The sequence below is a fragment of the Rhinolophus sinicus genome, chromosome 1 (genome assembly GCF_057876585.1).
Source record: "Rhinolophus sinicus isolate RSI-liver-muscle chromosome 1, RSI-T2T, whole genome shotgun sequence".
NCBI classification, from domain to species: Eukaryota; Metazoa; Chordata; class Mammalia; order Chiroptera; family Rhinolophidae; genus Rhinolophus; species Rhinolophus sinicus.
The window spans coordinates 214559586-214576294 of NC_142501.1; the positions used below are offsets into that span (position 1 = coordinate 214559586).

Sequence of the window (16709 nt, forward strand, 5' to 3'; positions counted from 1 at the left end):
GTTTGCTGTCACATGAGCTTATCCCCCAGGACTGGCAGACTGGCTCTGGAAGTCGTGGGGCGTAGCTGGCACCAGGGGACTGGGCGGCAGCGGCCGCTTGGAGACGTTCTTCTTGGGGAGCATTTTGCTCTCACGCTTCAGTGGGTTGGAAGCCACTGCAGCGGCGAGGTCACTGCTGGCCCTGTGTTAAGCAGCCCAACTGCCCACCCACTGGGGGAGCCCTGTTAACGGGGAGCGGGCTGGCCAGGCGCCACAGGGCCAGCTGTCACCACATCTGCCTGCCTGCTGTTACACTAAGGCTTCAGTCCCTTTGGATTTTGACAAGACAAGACGCCCCAGGACTGCGTGGCTGTCCCTCAAGCAGGGCGCATGCCCACTGGCAGCTCCAAGGTACAGCCAGGCAAGGGCTGGAGGCACAGTGGGCAGCTGTGGGCGGTTTGGCCAAAGCTACAGACTTCGTCTGAATCAAGACCTGGGCAACTGCAGCGCAAACTTAAGGGAAACTTTATTTAGTCTTTCTAAAGCAATCTAGTTTAAAAACAAGCTGAGGTTAGGAGAGAAGAACATGAAACCTTCTGACAAACAGACAGGGAGACAGACAGGCAGGGGAAGGTGGGTGGGCTCAGGGCCAGGACCCACATCAGATCTTCTCCATCTTGGAGATGAGGTCGTCACAGATTCTGGTCAGTTCATCGTTCTCCTTAGTCTGCAGGAGAAACACCAAGCCCCAGATGCAGCCGCCCTGCCTTGGCCAGATGCCAAGGCCAGGCAGGAGGGCAGTGGCCCACGGCCCTCTGGAAGGTGCTCCCGTCCAGCCCAGTGCCCACCTTCTGCTCCACGGCCTTCTCCAGCGAGTGGACGCGCATCTGCTCCTTCCTCAGGCTGGCCTGGAAGGCCACGGCCTCGGCCTGGGCCTTGCTGCGCACCTGCGCGATCTCCTCGTTGGCCCTGGACAAGCAGGGGGCGGGCTCAGGCGCCACGCCCCGCCCACCAGCCCCGCCCCGCCCCACCTCCCGCCCACCGGGCCCACTCCTCACAGCCGCAGCTTGTCTTCCGCCTGGGCCTTCAGCGCCTGGTACCGCTGGCCTTCTTTCTCCACCCTGACTATGTAATCCTCAACACACTTCTTCAGTGACTCTTCGTTCTGCAAGGAGGAGGGGACACCAGCTGCTGACAGCACACTGCTCTGGGCGCCAAGCTTGGCTTCTCAGGCCCTGGGTCAGGTGTGGACAGGTGCCACCTCTGGGTCCCCTGGGACTAGTAAAACAGCACTTCCTGTTTTTCTTTTGGAAAAGGCTCCTCCACACACACACAGCCCCAGGCCTCCCAACCTGGACACAGGGCCTGACCCCTAGCCCTTCCCGGCTGCCATCACCTCTCCCCTCAGCTTGCCTGGCACCAGAGATGTCCCTCACCTGGCAGCCCTGTGTGTGGCCCCGACTCCTCCACACCCCCACCCAGGGGGACCACTGAGGTCCGAGCAGCCCAGGCACCCATCCAGAAGGCAGCTGCTGGCCCTCGGCATCCCTTTGGCCCAGTGTGGTCCTGCCTCCAGGCTGTGACCTCTAGTTCCTCTGCTCATGTGCCACGGCCAGGAACTGGGTACAGTAGGGAGAGCAGCCTCTAGTCTGAAGAGACTTGGGCTCCCGGCTACAAGGTGAGGACACGGCAGCCCAGCTTGGTCACCGACTGCGCCCAGCAGAGCCCTGTGTGGCCGGGCCGGTGGGCAGGCGTGGGCCCCACCTACCGTGCGGTAACCTTCAATCACATCCTTCTGTTTCTCAAACCGCTTGAACAGGTCAGAGAACGACTTTTCCATGGAGCTCAGGTCTGCAGTCAGCTGGTCTTTTTCTTTCAGAATCTTCTGGATCTCAGCTTTGGCCAGTTCCTTCTGTTCCTGAGCCTCCTCTTGACAAAAGCAAGCATGTGGGGTTGGGGGGCAGCCTCCAGGATGACACACAGGCGACTGGGAGCAGGAGGTAGGGCCGAAAGGAATGGACAGGGGGCAGCTGGAGCAGCGGCTGCAGCCTGCCTGGGGCCCACTGGAGGAAGGTGGGGAGGGCTCTGTACCGCGCCCAGAAAACAGCTGCTTCCTCCATACCAGGTCCACCCCAAATCCGACAGCTCAGGTCCCTGAGGAAGATGGGTGGTGCCGAGAGCCCACGGCCACTCCTGTCCCCACATTCAGGGACCTCCGGGAACCCAAGTCCTTGCCGGGGGGTGGGGTCTGGTGCTCCCACCCTCCAGTCCAGCACCTGACACCCAGAGAAGCCGAAGTTGAATGTACAGTGCGGGAGGGGCCCAAGCTGTTAGCTCAGGATCTGCTGAATTTGGGGGCAAAAGGTGCCAGCTGCACGGCCTCCCCGGCCTCCCCGACCGCTCCCACCCTGGCCCTGGCTGTGCTTGCCTCGCCCCAGTGGGAAAGGCAGCCTGGGGCTAGTGGCTCACCCATCGCCTGGTACGCGATCCTCTCGAAGCCGTCCATGATCTTCCTGTGGGAGAGATGTGTGTTGACTGCCTGCCCGAGGCAGCCGAGTGGCCGGAGCGGGCCCTGCGTCAGGCCTTACCCCATCTCCAGGTTCTTCTCATGCAGGGCATCATACATGCTCCTGAGCTTCAGGGTCTCCTTCTGTGCCGCCTCAACCTGCACAGAGCACAGTGAGCTGCTGTGGCTCCTCCTGGCCAGCCTCTGCACCATGTCTCACCAGGCTGGGCCAGGCAGGTGCCCGGCGAGAGCTCAGACCCTTAGCAGCCCCACGGGCCTGCAGGTGTGTGGCCTGGGTACACCTCTCGCTCAAGGTGAGGCCCCGTGCCAGAGGGAAGATGACACGGGGAGGCTGAGGGCCCGAACCTGGGAGTTCTCGACTGGCTCTGAATGGGGCAGGTGGCTGCCAGGCAATGAGGCCAGGCCAGGCCAGCTGCTGGTGGAGCCGCCCAGAGATCAGGGGCCCTGAGGCCCAGTCCTGCCCGCTAGCTGGCTTCCACTCATAGGCAGCTTAGAGTAGGGCCCGCAGGTGGGTGTGGACAGGCTCTGCGAGGTGCCGGCCACACACGCCTCCTGGAACCGTCCACCCAGCTCTCGGCGAGTCCCCGGCCCAGCGTGACATGAACCCCGTCCCCATGCCTTGTCCTCACCGCTGCGTCCAGATCCTTCTGGCTGTACTGCAGGACGTCCACGATGGGCCCCACAGGCGGCAGCGGGGCCCCGGGCCCGAGGACACACGGAGGTGGGCCCAGCACCTGCGGGTGACAGAGGCCAGCTGGGTCACAGCCCCCTCGCATTCTCCCTGCCATCAGGGAGGCTCCTGGGACAGCACAGCAGTGACCAGTGATAGGAGCAGCCCCGTGGTCCCAGCCGACCTTTTGAAGCTTCAGATCCCGGGATGGAAGACCAAGGCCCTAACACACATGTCTGCACAGCATGGGGGCTGAAGCACTTACGGGGACGTCTGGGGCTCCCAGGAAGTCAAGGTCCACCAGCTTGGCCTCAGGCGGACTTCCCGAGGTAGGCGGGTCCGCGCCCTGCACACTGAGACCGGACAGAAGGGACCCGTGTCATTCCCCAGAGCAGGCACCAGCCCAGGTTCCCCAAAGGGCCTGAGAGCCAATGTGTCAGGATCTGTGGGCCATGCTGCCGTTCTAGTGCGAGTGGCTGTGCAGAGGGATGTGTGACTGGCGATGAGACCTTACTCAGGACAGGCAGTGGGTGGCTGTGCTGCCCCCGTCGCTGTCCCCTGGCTCAGAGCCCCACTGACGTGAGGCCCAGCACTGCTGTCCTGCACCCGAGGGGCTCCTCTGAGCCCGCTGTCCAGAGGTCGAGACGGCTCTGACGGATGGCACACTGAGACAGGGGAGGCATACCTGTGGGTCTCGGCGGCCGCGGGCGCTGCTCTCTGAGGGCTGTCATTCAGGAGCGGGTCAAACTTGAGGTATAAGGACTGTTTCCTCAGGGCCGACTCCTTAAACTGAAGGGGTGGGCAAGTCAGCAGGGTCCCCGTGGTCCCTGACAGACCGGCGAGTGCGAAGCGATCCATGGGCCGGGAGGTGACAGCCCGTGGCGAGAAGCCGCCAAGGCACGGCTGACCAGGAACAGCAGGGCGCGCTGGCGTCTGCTCGGGGCAAGCCCGGCTCAGGCCTCCACTGGGACCTGGGGCCCGCTGAGAAAGGCTGCAGGGAGAGGGCCGGGGGGACCAGCAGCCCTGACGCGGCCGCTTGGCCTGCACCACGGTCGAGGGAGCCCCGTGGCAGGGTCGTGACGGTGCGCACACTTACCGAGGAAGCCCCAAACTGCTCCAGGTAGTCCACCTCGGCCCCCGCACCTAGGACTGAGAGGGCACACGTCAGCACCGCGCCCATCACCCCACTCGCGGCATGACACGGTTCTTCAGGGAAACAAAGGCCAGCTCAGTGGCTTCCGGGCCCGCAGGGGAGGCCCAGAGTCCCCAGTGCCGGCTGCGCAAACTCTGAGCTGTGACCACTCCCGCCCACCGCCCACCCTGGACCTGGGACCCACGGTCCTTTGCTTTAAGTTGGAGTTTCTGCCTCCCCCTAATGCCACCTGGGGGCCGGGCCAGGCCATGCTGTGAGGCCGTGCTGGGCACTGTGGGGTGCTGAGAAGCACCCCCAGAGGTGCCAGCCAAGTGTCCCAAGGGCTCCATCGTCCTGGTTGAGAAGCACTGTTTAAAACCACCCTGGAAAAATCCTTTAATTTCTGGTAACATAACCTGTGCTTAAAAACCTAAGGATGCCTCATGTCATATATGAAAACTAACTCAAAATGAGTAAAAAACCTAAACATGAAAGCTAAATCTATGCAACTGTTAATAGAAAATACGGGGTAAATCTTCATGCTGAAAACTCGGGGGGCAGTGATTTCTTAGATTTGACATCAAAATCATAAACAGAAAAAAACCCCATAAATTAGACTGCAAAGTTAACATGTCTTCCAAGGGCACACCGAGAAAGTGCAAAGAACCCCCAGAATGGGAGAAAAGTGTTGTCAATGACGGAGTCTTAAGCGGGCTGGCTGAGAAATCCTCACCACGGAGGCCTCAGCGGCGACGGCAGACGTGTCCCGGGCACAGCTGCATCCCTGGTTCACACCTCGGCATGTTTTCCCAAGCAAGTCTATAAAGCCCGTTTCTAGAAGTCCTTTATGTTAAAGGCACCTCCTCAAAATGCCCACTTTTGAGAAAGCAGTTTCCACGTGAATGCCTCACATAAGTCAGGGAACCGAGCTGTCTGGGGAATGACTGCCTGCAAACGCCCTCCACACGCCCGCTCACCAGACCACACGGCCAGACGAGCAGCGACCCAGGGACAACATACCCTCGGCTGGGTCTCGGAAGTGCTCCTCACTCAGGTCCAAGACAGGCTCCGGCCCCCCCTGAAGAGCGGGGGTTGCTGGGTCAGCAGGCTGGGCTGCGGGCTCACTGCCCGAGCTGCTGGCGAGAGCTGCAGCCCCTGGAGAATTCGCCGTTTCCTCCTGGAAGGAAGGTGGGGGCCCCCTGGGTGGCTCAGTTTGGGCATCTCGCACAGTCGCGGGGCCCGGGTGGGGAGCAGCAGTGTGTCCACCTGTCACCACTGGCCTCCCTCCACCCTGTCACCATGTGCAAACGGTGGTGCCAGTGTGAGGATATGCGCATGCGCGGGCACACACTCTCCATACCTTGTCTGTGGTTCCCACCGTGGTCTGCGTCACAGGTGTGTCATCAGCTGGGGCTGAAGGCACCTGCCTGAAGAGACGGGGTCAGCAGGGCCTGCCACCCCGCCCCTCACCCCCCGGGCACTGAGCTGCCACCTGTCCTCTGAGCTCTCACCTAGAAAGCCAGGCACAGGGACTAAGCTGGGCAGCCCCCGTCACCTGCGAGAGAATCCGAGCCTCGAAGGAGGAGCGGAAGGAGGTGCGAGCTTTGAGGCCGTCTCAGAGCAACGGGCATCATCCCTGAGATCTGCCCCTTTTACCAGAAAACTGGCAAAGCCAGGTGCCGGGCGACGGCTTCCTCAGCCTCACTGGGCAGTGCCAGGGCTAGGAGGGCAGTCTGGGGACATTCAGTAGCTCTGTGTCAAATGTGAGTGCTGGGCGGCCGGGCACTGGCCAAGAGCTCTTATGAGCCAACACTTGGCGGCCACTTGGCAGCTGCCCTGAGAGCAGTGAGTGGCGTGAGAGGACGTACACACTGGGAGGCAGGAGCCTAAGGAAACAAGTGCACCAGGCGCCACCTACCAACCCTCAGTGCCTTGGGAATTACAGTTTTCCCCAGGTATCTTTCTACACCTCCCAAGTGTATTAGACAATCCCCTTAAAAAGCCAAGGACAGCCCCCACCCGTGGAGGGGACCTAGCCGGGCGTGGCCTCGATCTGCTTCGCTATTTCACAATAGCCTGCCTGCCCCAAGGCCCCTTCTCAGGGTTGTGTAAGTGGCATTTCTGGTCCCGGGTCTTCTAACACGCACGCCATGGAGCAGCCACCTCTTACTCACTGGCTTGGAAATGAATCCCCTGCAGCCGCAGGCCCAGTACTCAGCAGCTCGGCCATAGGCCCGACTGCCCTGCTCTGGGGGTGTTCTCGGGGCTGGGTTTCTCCATCACCTCTGGACACACTGAAGTTGGGGTCATCCAGCTGGTCCCAGTCCAGGTCATAAGACCCCTGGGGAGGGGGAACGGGACCTTCACCCTCCTCCTCCGGGGCCTTTTCCTGCCTCGCCTCTGGTCTTGGGAGAGGCTGGGGGTCGGCTCTCCTCCCCAGGTCCCTGGGTGGGGGTGGCCTTTTTCTGGTAGCATTGTTAGAGAAGTCACATTCTAGCCTCCTGGGCCCATTCCTTGAAGAGGCGACCATCTGGCCCTCGGCTTCTGTGTTCTGAGAACTTGGGGGCATGGCCAGGGCCCCAGGCAGGCCTCCGAGGGGGCCTTCTCTGTGGGCAACTTCTGGGTGAGTACCAGGGGGCAACGCAGCCCCGGCTGAGGAGGCAGGGGCTCCGCTCGCCCTTTCTCCCGTGGCTCTTTGAGGCTCCTCCGTTCTGCCTTGGACTGCCACCCTGGGACGATCTTCTAGGGTGTCGGAGGCGGGTACAATGGTTTTCTCTAGGATATCACAACCGCCGTTGTCCTCCAAGCCTTGCACAGGGCTGGCAGACATTTGTCCTGCACATGCCACTTGGTTTTCAAGACTCGCTGGGGTCTGGGGAGAGCTTGGGGGGCCCAGGCTGGCCTGGAGTGTGGAGGTGGGCCCACCGGAATGCCTGTCCTCAGAGGTGGCTCCCAGGTCCTCCGGGAGGGGGCTGGCATGAGCTACTGCCGGATTCTGAGGGGTCCCGTTGGTCGTTTTGGTGTCCACTTCCATGGGGAGCTGTTGGCTTTTCAGAAACAGACTTAGTTAACACCAAGAAACCTGGTTTAGCTTTCTGTGTAGATTTCACTCCACACTGAAAACATTAGCTAAAGACAGAAAAAAACGAACATTTAGTCAGCCCTCTCCTTGTTACACGAGCATATTCCCATCAATTGCTGCTGGGGGCCACCTAGGGCCACCCAGGTGACTGAGAGACAGGGCAGGGAGGTGCTACACAGGTGACCACGCTGGCCTACTGCCCTGTCGGTCGGGGGCCCCCAGCTACCCAGTCAGGGACGGTCAGGGCACAAGAGGGTCAGCTCCTCACTGCAGAGCGAGGAAGACAGGGGCTGCCTCCAGCCAGGTCATCTTCTCGGGGTCCTCTCCTGGCCCCCCCACGCCTCTGCTCTGCTGCCCTTGAGCAGGTGGGACCCCGAAGGGGAGGCAGCGCCAGAGCCACCAACCGGGTTTCCTTTCCGTCTTGGGTTGTTACAAAGAACAGTATTTGAATTACTCTAATTTCCTTCAGGTGAATCTCAAAGGAAAACCACAATAGTGAAGTTGAAAAGTAGCACGGAAACCCGGGGAGAAGAAAAGATCGATTCAAGAAGCTTCCACGGGGAGATGGGAGCAGGGCCCTGTGGGCGTTTTACTTCAGTGAGGAAAAGGATGTGTTAGTGATGCTTTGCTTGTACACCTTTCTCTGTACATCTGAAATCTGTATAAAAGGCAAGTTTTAGACACTTTAAATCTATAGAAGTCAGCTCAAAAGTGTGCCAGCGAGGTCCCGCCCCCCAGTCAGCCAACTCTGGGGGTAAAGAGCTGCCCCCAGGACCCTTCTTTCCAAATACCCAAGCCAGACAGTGAACGCCTGGCGAGGCTGCCAAGAAGCTTTTCCTGGTTAAAGTCGAGTGTTCAAAACCCAATCCCTTCGGCCACTTGTATTCTGACCAGATTCCACGACAGACACTCCTCTGCCTCTAAAAGGAACACCTATCTCTACGGCCTAATATTAAGAACACAGGGCTGGGGAGACTCCAGTGGAATGCAAAACAAGAAAACCACAGCGTGTCTTTCCTTAGAGACATGGTCAGGACACTTCAGGAAGTTAGAGAAGCAACAACCAAGGCTACTTTGGTGGCAAGGGCATGACAGGGGAGTGGAATCTGAAACAAGCTTATTCTCAGTATCTGACTATCCACCTTTCCACTGACAAATGACTTGATGCCGAATGCTTTGGGCCACGCACTGCACAAACTCAGAGCAGAGACCAGGAGGAGCCCGACAGATGTGACAGATAACAGAACAGCATTTTCCCACCAAGTCCATCAGAGATGTTGCAGTATATCAAAAGCACCGACACTTACTTCTCTTTCTGGGTCCAGACTTGAGAGTTTTCTAATCCAATGGTGTCGCCCCGATCAAAGCAAGCCTCGAGTTTGCTGCTCATGCTAGGACTTAGAATCTTGTGTGTCTGTGGGTCTCGCAGAGGTGTCTGAAAAGTCACCTGTTGGGGAGGGAGGAGAGCACCTGTTTAATAATTCAAGTTTTCAACCACCACGCTGGCAGTGCTGTGTGCCCTGCCAGCTCAATAAGTCACCAGGTCCCAGAATGACCTAACGTGTGACATACGGTCACTCTTATATGGGCAAAACATGTTTACCTTCATAGCTTTGGCTATGCTCTTGGGCAGCACATTTTCTTTTTGTGACACACAGAGAACAGAGGATCTTCCGGTAAGTTCCAGTGGTGAAAACAGGAAGTCGCAGTTTTCTGTACTTCTGTCACCAGTGACATTTTCGTCATTGAAGATTTGCAGACTCATTCTGGAAACACAGTTTCTGTCAGCTTGAGGGCTACGTTGTACAGACGTGCAGACGTGATGACAGCTGACCCTGCAGTGTCACAGGGAGATGCACCCGTCCAGCACAGGAGGGTCACACCTCAGGCAGCGTGCCTCTACCAGTCCCTGTCCTGCTTTGGGGGACTGTGATTCTTTAGCTGGGCTGGGGAGCTGCCACCTCCCAGGACCAAGAGCTAGAAGGGCCTTCAGCCCGCGGGGTAAGGAGGAAGAACAGATTCACGCACTAAGTCAGATTTGGTGGGTAAGTAAGGAGACAGGTAAGTGCTGGCCTGGAGAAGCTGCAGGAGAGGAAGGGTGGGGCTCCCCACAGGCCTCCACTCAAGGGGCCGAGGCCTCATCAGAGCTGGAGCAGGTGGCCAAGTCAGCAGAGAGCAGAAAGGCAGAAGGGTGCTGAAGCTTGCTCCCTGTCACCCTCACGGGACTGGACAATGGGGACCAGAAGAGGGTGTCAGGAGGGCAAAGGCCCAGGGAAGGAGTTGGAGGGAACAAGCAGCGATGGGCAGAATTACTCAGCAGGGAGCTGAAGACCTTCTACATGAGGTGCTGAAATCTCAGAAACACACCAGGGGCCTTCAGTCAGGCCCAGAAGGTTCTAGAACAGCCCACTCTTCCTAGAGTCTTCGAGATGGTCACGGCCATGACTCCCAAACGAGGAGCTGCCATAGAGCTGAGCATGGACCTGCTCAGAGAGCACTACCGGAACCTGTTGATGGTGGGGATCTTGGGGGCTGTGGCAGCATGGGGGCAGCCTGGAAATCAAGGTCAGAGTGGGAAGTGGGCTTAATCAGGGGCCCCGGAGGGAGTGGGGGCGGGGCGCTGCCTGCGGAGGAGGAAGGTGGGGCCAAAGCCGAGGGGCCAGCCCTGGCATGGCCAGCAGGCCCACCGCACTGTGGAAGAAGAAAAGACAGGAGGCAAGGGTGACTCAGGTTTCTGGCCGGTGTAACCGGTATAAGTGGGGGGGAGGGGGCAGTACACGATGGCGGCCTCTATCAGGGGTTTGGCTTCCACTAACGACGGAGACCGCGGGAGAACCTCCCGAGCAGAAGCTGCCTGCTGCCTGCGTGCGGGGTGCTGTGGTGGGGAGGGCGCGAGCCCAGGTGTCGCTGTGATGGCAATGGCTCCCAGGTGGGGCTGCCCCCAGGGAAGGGAGGCAGGCCACGCACAGCTGGGAGTCGGGTCGGGGCACCAGCAGGGGCTGCGGGCGGGGCGGAGATGTGCCCTTGCAAGTCGCAGCTACAGGTGGAATCTGAGGCTGGATGAGGTCTCCAGGGGGACGGAGGAGGCCTGCGGACCGTGCCCTACGGACGACCCTCCAGGAGGGCGACCAGGAGACGACGTAGCCGGAGAGCGTCGGCGGGGCCGGCGGGATGAGGACCAGGGAGATGTCCCTGGAAGGGCGGCGGGGACCCGGAAGAAGCGGCCGTGCCGGCGGCGGCCCACGAGGAGGACCGGCGGGAGGTGCCGGAGGGAAGTTAGCGTCAGGGGTGGGGGTCGGCCAGCGCCCACCTGACGCCAGAGGGATCGGAGGGACGGAGCCCCTAGCCCGGGACTTCGCCGCCTTACCTGCCGGCCGCCGCACGGAGCAGACGGAGCGGGAGGCGCGGAGTCCCGGGGTGCGTCCGCCCGCCGCCGATTCAAATACCGACGGTTGGCGCGCGCGGCCAATCAGCTCGCGGCCGTGGCGGAACGCACGGGGCGCCAGCGGCCAATGGGAGGCCGCGCCGGCGGTTGCGCTTCCGGGGCTAGGGGCACGCTGGGCGAGGCGGGAGTCGGAAATCCTCCCGGACCTCGGCTCGCCGAGCGGGCGGACGGGCGATGGCTGCAGGCCCCGCCGTCGACCGGAGGTCTCGGGCTTTGCTGCGGACGTGACTGGGTTGAGCGGAAAGGGGGCGGCTGAGCCGCTCGCCCGGGTCTCAGTTTACCCAGCTGTAAAATGGGACCAGGTACAGCACCGCCCTCAAGGCGGGGCGTGAGGAGGAGCCAAACCCTTGGAGGACTGGCGGGCTGGTTCACAAATTACGCCTGTGTGCGGGGAGGCGGAACTCCATTTCCCGGAGTGCTCCGCGGGTCTGCATCTCCCAGAGCGCCCAGCGTTGCCCGGGGCGGTACTCCATTTCCCAGAGCGCCCCGCGGGCGGGAACTCCATCTCCCACAGTACCCGGCGCCTATCCCCGGCGTCTACGGGACCGGGACGCTCGGGCCTGTTCCCCGCGCCGTGGGCGGCGGCCTTGCCTGGACGGCTTGGTGGTGCCGGCGGCGGCGCGATGGACAGTCCCGAGGTCACCTTCACGCTGGCCTACCTGGTGTTCGCCGTGTGCTTCGTGTTCACGCCCACCGAGTTCCACTCGGCCGGGCTCACGGTGCAGAACCTGCTGTCGGGCTGGCTGGGCAGCGAGGACGCCGCCTTCGTGCCCTACCACCTGCGCCGCACGGCTGCCACGCTGCTGTGCCACTCGCTGCTGCCGCTGGGTGAGGCGCCTGATCCTCTTGGTCATTGTTCCCCTGGTGGACGGAGGCAGCTGGCCGTGTCAAGGGCTCGCGTAGCCCAGCCCGAGGGCCCCTGAGTTGGCTGGGTCGCGGGGTCACCTCCCTTTGGGGAACAGTCAGGGAGAATGCCGGGAACACCGGTCGCCCCGAGAGCCGAGGCTGTGGGCCGACTGCCGGTGTGTTTACAGCCGGCGACAGCTGGACGTTTACAGGTGGCAGAGCCCTAGAGGGGATGTTTCCCCCAGCTGGGGCAGGTCGCCAAATGTTACGTGGGTGGCAGTTCCCAGGAGAGGAGCATAAGTTAACTGATTCCAACACAGGGAGGAGGTGGCCTTGCCCAGGCCGTGGAAGGTGGGTGTGGAAAGGGCAGGCAGAGATGGTTGACATGTGGAGGTGTCACAGGTGCAGAGATTGGAAAGCCTGTGTGTGGCCAGTATGCTCAGTGGTTGTCCAGAGACTGTGCTCGGCGCAGACCCAGGTGCTAGCTGGCCCATGGGAGGCCAGTCTGTCTTCTGGTTGGTCGGGGGACTGGCTAAAGAGTGGGGTACTAGTCAGGATTTCTGGAGGACATGGCAGAAGCAGGTCTGGGACAGCAGGTGGCTGGTGGCTGGCCCCACCTGCAGCCCTGTGGACACAGGGAGTGGTTTTCAGCTGGCAGCTGGCAGCAGCCCTGTGGGCGTGGAGAGCAGCTGGGAGGGGCCTGGGCTGAGGCTGCAAGTGCATGGGGGCTGTCTGTGGGAAACCAGAATTTAGGTGGCTGAACAATTCAGGGGGCCTCACCTGGAAGAGGTGGTGAAGCCTGGTGGAGGCCAGACACAGGACTGTTTTTCAATTTATTTTGAAAAGCTTTGAGGCTTCTAGAATGAACATCTATTGCAACTTAACAAATTATCCTAAAAGGTAGTGACTTGACCAACAGCAAACGTTTACTGTTAGGTTTGCAATCTCAGACCTGCCTGTGCAGCCGCTCCCTATCTGCTTCATTCATTTGACTTGCAGGTCCCCACCTGGCTTGCAGGGGCCCGGGCACTGTCTCCTGTGTTCTTTTGATGTGCCCCCATCCTTCTCTGCTTACTGTCTGGCACATGATGTGCCAGCTCAGGATGAGCCTCCTCAGAGGGTGTGGGGTCAAGAGGCCAATGGGAGGGCCAGTGGGCAACTCTGCATAGGGTGACACCAGATCCTGGTATTTATTTTGCCTTTCTAGGTTTTTCTAGTTTTCCGTACTCACGTATTGTGTGAAAATTAAAAATGCTTTTCCTTCACTTACTGTGTCAGTGCCATGGGCAAGGGCTGAACCTGGCCAGCCGTGAGACTCACCTGGCCTCGGGTACACAACCTCACCTTGGGAGCTGACCAGGGCAGAGTGCCAGGCCCAGGGCTGGGGATGAAAGGAAGTGGCCCCCTGGGAGGTGCAGGGGCAGCACTGTAGCTCTTGGTGAGCACCACCAGGGCAGGATGAGGGCCTGGCATTCCGACCTTCGCTGAGGCCGCCCCATCCCTTGCAGGCTATTACATGGGCATGTGCTTTGCAGCCTCGGAGAAGCGGCTCTACTCTCCTAGCCAGGCCCCTGAGGCCTGGCAGCTCTTCCTCCTGCTGGCGGTGACCCTGCCCACCATTGCCTGCAGCCTCATCTACAACTGGTCCCGGGACCGGTGGGCCCGCCACCCGCTGGCCCGCACCCTGGCCCTCTATGCCCTCCCACAGTCAGGCTGGCGGGCTGTTGCTTCCTCAGTCAACACTGAGTTCCGGCGGATTGATAAGTTTGCCACTGGGGCACCAGGTGCCCGTGTAATTGTGACGGACACGTGGGTGATGAAAGTGACCACATACCGTGTGCACGTGGCCCAGCAGCAGGATGTGCACCTGACTGTGACCGAGTCACAGCAGCATGAGCTGTCACCGGACTCAAACCTGCCTGTGCAGCTCCTCACCATCCGTGTGGCCAGTGCCAGCCCTGCCGTGCAGGCCTTCGATATCCGGTAGGCACGCCTGTGGTGGGGCAGGGCGGGCTGGACCTCATGGGTGGGTGTGTGCCCAGCTTGTGCCCCATTCCAGTGTCTGTGTCCCTCTGGGAGGTGGTGATGGGTGGGAGTGGCCCCTCCAGTGTGACCCTCCCTCAGGGCCCCCTCCCTGGCCCCCTGCCCCCCTCTTGCCCCTACAGGTATCCTCCGCTCCCCTTTCATGCACGTTGTCCTCTGAGCTGCTTCCACAGCTTCTCAGGGGAGCACACTGCGACATCTGGGGGCTGGACAGGACAGGTGTGTTGCTGCCTCACCTGTGGGGCCCGGGCTGGAGCTGAGGTCCTCCATACCTCAGGCCATGGCTGGCCTGCTGGGCCCCTCCTAGGACACAGCTTGGAACCTGCCCAATGCTCTGTGTCTCAGTGGCAATCCTCCCACCCTTCCTGTGTCCCATGGGGGCTAGCATGTGGTGCCGGGTCTGTGGGCTCTGGCCTCAGGGCCATCTTTGCTGGCTGGTTCTCACCAGGAAGCTGGGCTGGGCCAGTGTCCTCATGTTCTGTGTGGTTGTGGGCCCCTCCATCACCCTCGGGGCACAGCCTCGGCCTCCCCTATGCCTGCCCCAGGGTCCTCGCCAGGCCCCCTGGGAACAGAAGCCTTGGCCCAGCGGCCTTAACCCGACCCCACCTCGTGCAGGCTCAACTCCACGGAGTATGGCGAGCTGTGTGAGAAGCTGCGGGCACCCATCCGCAGTGCGGCCCATGTGGTCATTCGCCAGAGCCTCAGTGACCTCTTCCTGGACACGTTTGCCTCCCTGGTGGATGCCAATCCGGCCTACTCGGTCCCCAGCAGCCAGGTGGGGGGCTGGGCGGGGGCGGGTGGTTTCCCACAGCCAGATCCCCACAGGCCAGGTCCCCTGGTTGGGGGGCTGGGGGCCTTATGGGGGTGTCCAGCCAGGCTCCTGTGACCCCCTTGGGCTGCCCGCAGGAACTGGAGGCATGCATCGGCTGCATGCAGACACGTGCCAGCGTGAAGCTGGTGAAGACTTGCCAGGAGGCAGCCGAAGGCGAGTGCCAGCAGTGCTACTGCCGCCCCATGTGGTGTCTCATCTGCATGGGCAAGTGGTTCGCCAGCCGCCAGGACCCGCAACGCCCTGACACCTGGCTGGCCAGCCGCGTGCCCTGCCCCACTTGCCGTGCGCGCTTCTGCATCCTGGACGTGTGTGCCGTGCGCTGAGTTTGCCAGCCCCTGCCAGTGCCCCCACCTTTGCTTCCAGGCCAGGGCTCCCCCAATTGCAGGAGGATGAGGGCTTTCATTCAGAAAGGAAGTTCTCTGCTGAAGCTCTGGCAGTGGCAGTGGGCTGGGTCTTCGGCGCTCCTGCCTCCTCCATTTCCCACTCCTCCGGGTGCGGTGGGTGCTTGTCACAGAGAACACAGCCTTGGGCCTATCTCCAAAGTATTCCAGGGTTCCCTGAGCTGTCTTTTCGGAGGCCCTGGGGTCCAACCCAGATGGCCCTAACCTGAGCCACTTGCCTTAATTTTATGGAGCACGTCTGCCTGCTGGTTACATGCCAGATGCAGTTTCGTCCAAGACCAGCTATGATAAGTCCTACTCCTGTTCCCAAGCCGGCTGCTGGCCTCACGGAAGCTGCTCTGAGGACCTTAGGCAGCCTGCCAGTGGAGGGGAGACCTGGAGTGCCACTCTAGGGTGAGAGCATTGCCTGGGATTTCCTGGTGGCTGCTCGTGGGTGAGGTGGCCCCTACCTGCTCCCTGCCCAGGGAGACCCCAGGCTTCCCATAGGCCTGGGCGAGGGACTGGCTGCTCTTAGCTGCCATTCTCTTAGCTGTGTGCTTGTGGGGGCCATCTATCCCCTGGAGGGGTATGCGCCTATGTGCCTTCTGCCCCCAAGAGTCCAGGGAAGGGCCAAACTTCAGGTTCCCCGCTGGGGGGCATTGAGCTGAAGAGCAAGCACCCCAGTGACACCCTACATCCACAACAGACTTGTCAGGATGCAGCACAAGGCTGGCCACGACCCCACAGGGTTCATCTGATTTAGAAGACAGGTCCAGTGGTCAAGGCACTGAGTGTGTCTTACCATTTCCTGGTGGTGCAGGTGGGGATGGAGGAGGTCCGTGCCAGGCCCCAGGACAAGCTCTTAATAGGCATGGCTGCTGGAGCCCTCACACTCAGCTCTAAGACCCCTAAAACTGGCCATTTGAAGGAGGGGCTGGGCTCAGCCGGTCCAACTCACCCAAGGCCATGCAACCCCTGAGGATTTGGGAGCAGAGAATTTGTGGGCCCCTGGGGTGCTCAGCAGATGGGTCATGGGGGGTGAGGGGGGCAGCTAGGAGCATTGCCCAGCCTCAACCTGGAGTTTCATGTGCTGCCAAGGGAGGGCCGTATGGGCTATTGCTACAAAAGAAAGTTCCTTCGTTTTATAAAGATAAGTCTATTGTAGCTAAGTGATATTAGTGTCTAATAAAGTATTAGCCTGAAGTTACATATGCTTTCTCTAAATGGAATATTTTATTTTTCCTGATATTCAAATTTTGGTAAGTTGGGGAGAAGCCATCTTAAAACTGGAAACACTGCCCATTTCAACATGTATTTTGTTCAGAATGAGGAAAAAGGAGGTAGGCACTGTGGGAACCTTCCCCTTCTAGTTCCTAGCTGGGGGGTGGGCGTCTTAAGAAGCCTATTTCCAGGCCCCTGTAGGAGCATGGGCCTGGTGTTCTGATAGAAAGGGTGGTGGCCAGGGCCCTCACGAGGGGCTGAGGTCAGCCTCGCAGGACCTTCAGACTCGGGCCCATGTGGGGCCCCGCTGGACCGCGGGGGTGGGCCCCGCTGGACCGCGGGGGTGGGCCCCGCTGGACCGCGGGGGTGGGCCCTGCTGCTGCAGGCCTCCGTCGGTGCCGTGGGTATGTCCTGTGGGGCGTGGGCGGCCTGGGGGTCCAGGAGGGCAGCCAGGCCCAGCTGCCCAGGTTCTCAGGTGGGGTGAGGTCCCCAACACGTGCTGCACCCCCATATTGCTGCTGGACCCTAAACGTTTTTAGGAAAGTGGCACAT

The 16709-nt window shown here is 60.8% G+C and overlaps 2 protein-coding genes across 5 annotated transcripts; one reads left to right on the plus strand and one right to left on the minus strand.

Annotated features, from left to right (window-relative positions):
• Window positions 1-488: 488 nt before the first annotated feature.
• TACC3 (transforming acidic coiled-coil containing protein 3) lies at window positions 489-10896 on the minus strand. Of its 4 annotated transcripts, none has more exons than XM_019712510.3 (16): window positions 10758-10896; window positions 8994-9156; window positions 8698-8837; window positions 6483-7355; window positions 5669-5735; window positions 5329-5485; window positions 4273-4325; window positions 3862-3965; window positions 3442-3529; window positions 3136-3240; window positions 2568-2644; window positions 2449-2492; window positions 1748-1908; window positions 1038-1144; window positions 828-948; window positions 489-706 (listed from the first exon to the last, which is right to left on the minus strand). In XM_019712510.3, exons 2-16 carry the CDS (start codon window positions 9153-9155, stop codon window positions 641-643), a joined length of 2325 nt encoding a protein of 774 aa, XP_019568069.2. In that variant the 5' UTR covers window position 9156; window positions 10758-10896; the 3' UTR covers window positions 489-640. The 4 variants fall into 4 exon arrangements, 3 of the variants coding, with proteins under 3 accessions (XP_019568069.2, XP_088649472.1, XP_088649474.1); XM_088793346.1 differs by having other exon boundaries at window positions 4273-4382; XM_088793348.1 differs by having other exon boundaries at window positions 4273-4382; window positions 8994-9225; window positions 10758-10877.
• A 112-nt stretch (window positions 10897-11008) lies between these two features.
• Window positions 11009-16143, plus strand: TMEM129 (transmembrane protein 129, E3 ubiquitin ligase). The gene is made up of 4 exons (XM_019712511.3): window positions 11009-11663; window positions 13190-13664; window positions 14340-14499; window positions 14631-16143. The coding sequence occupies exons 1-4, from the start codon at window positions 11459-11461 to the stop codon at window positions 14877-14879; spliced, it is 1089 nt and encodes a 362-aa protein (XP_019568070.1). The 5' UTR covers window positions 11009-11458; the 3' UTR covers window positions 14880-16143.
• Window positions 16144-16709: the final 566 nt, after the last annotated feature.

Bases quoted from the DNA above. Each gene is read 5' to 3' on its own strand.
- TMEM129 (XM_019712511.3), top strand. From the start codon at position 11,459: ATGGACAGTCCCGAGGTCACCTTCACGCTGGCCTACCTGGTGTTCGCC. The intron at 11,664-13,189 runs GTGAGGCGCCTG...CATCCCTTGCAG, and splicing joins CCACTCGCTGCTGCCGCTGG to GCTATTACATGGGCATGTGC. The intron at 14,500-14,630 runs GTGGGGGGCTGG...GGCTGCCCGCAG, and splicing joins ACTCGGTCCCCAGCAGCCAG to GAACTGGAGGCATGCATCGG.
- TACC3 (XM_088793346.1), bottom strand. From the start codon at position 9,155: ATGAGTCTGCAAATCTTCAATGACGAAAATGTCACTGGTGACAGAAGT. The intron at 3,241-3,441 runs GTAAGTGCTTCA...TGTCACCCGCAG, and splicing joins TGGGAGCCCCAGACGTCCCC to GTGCTGGGCCCACCTCCGTG. The intron at 1,909-2,448 runs GTGAGCCACTAG...GCTTTTGTCAAG, and splicing joins GATCGCGTACCAGGCGATGG to AGGAGGCTCAGGAACAGAAG.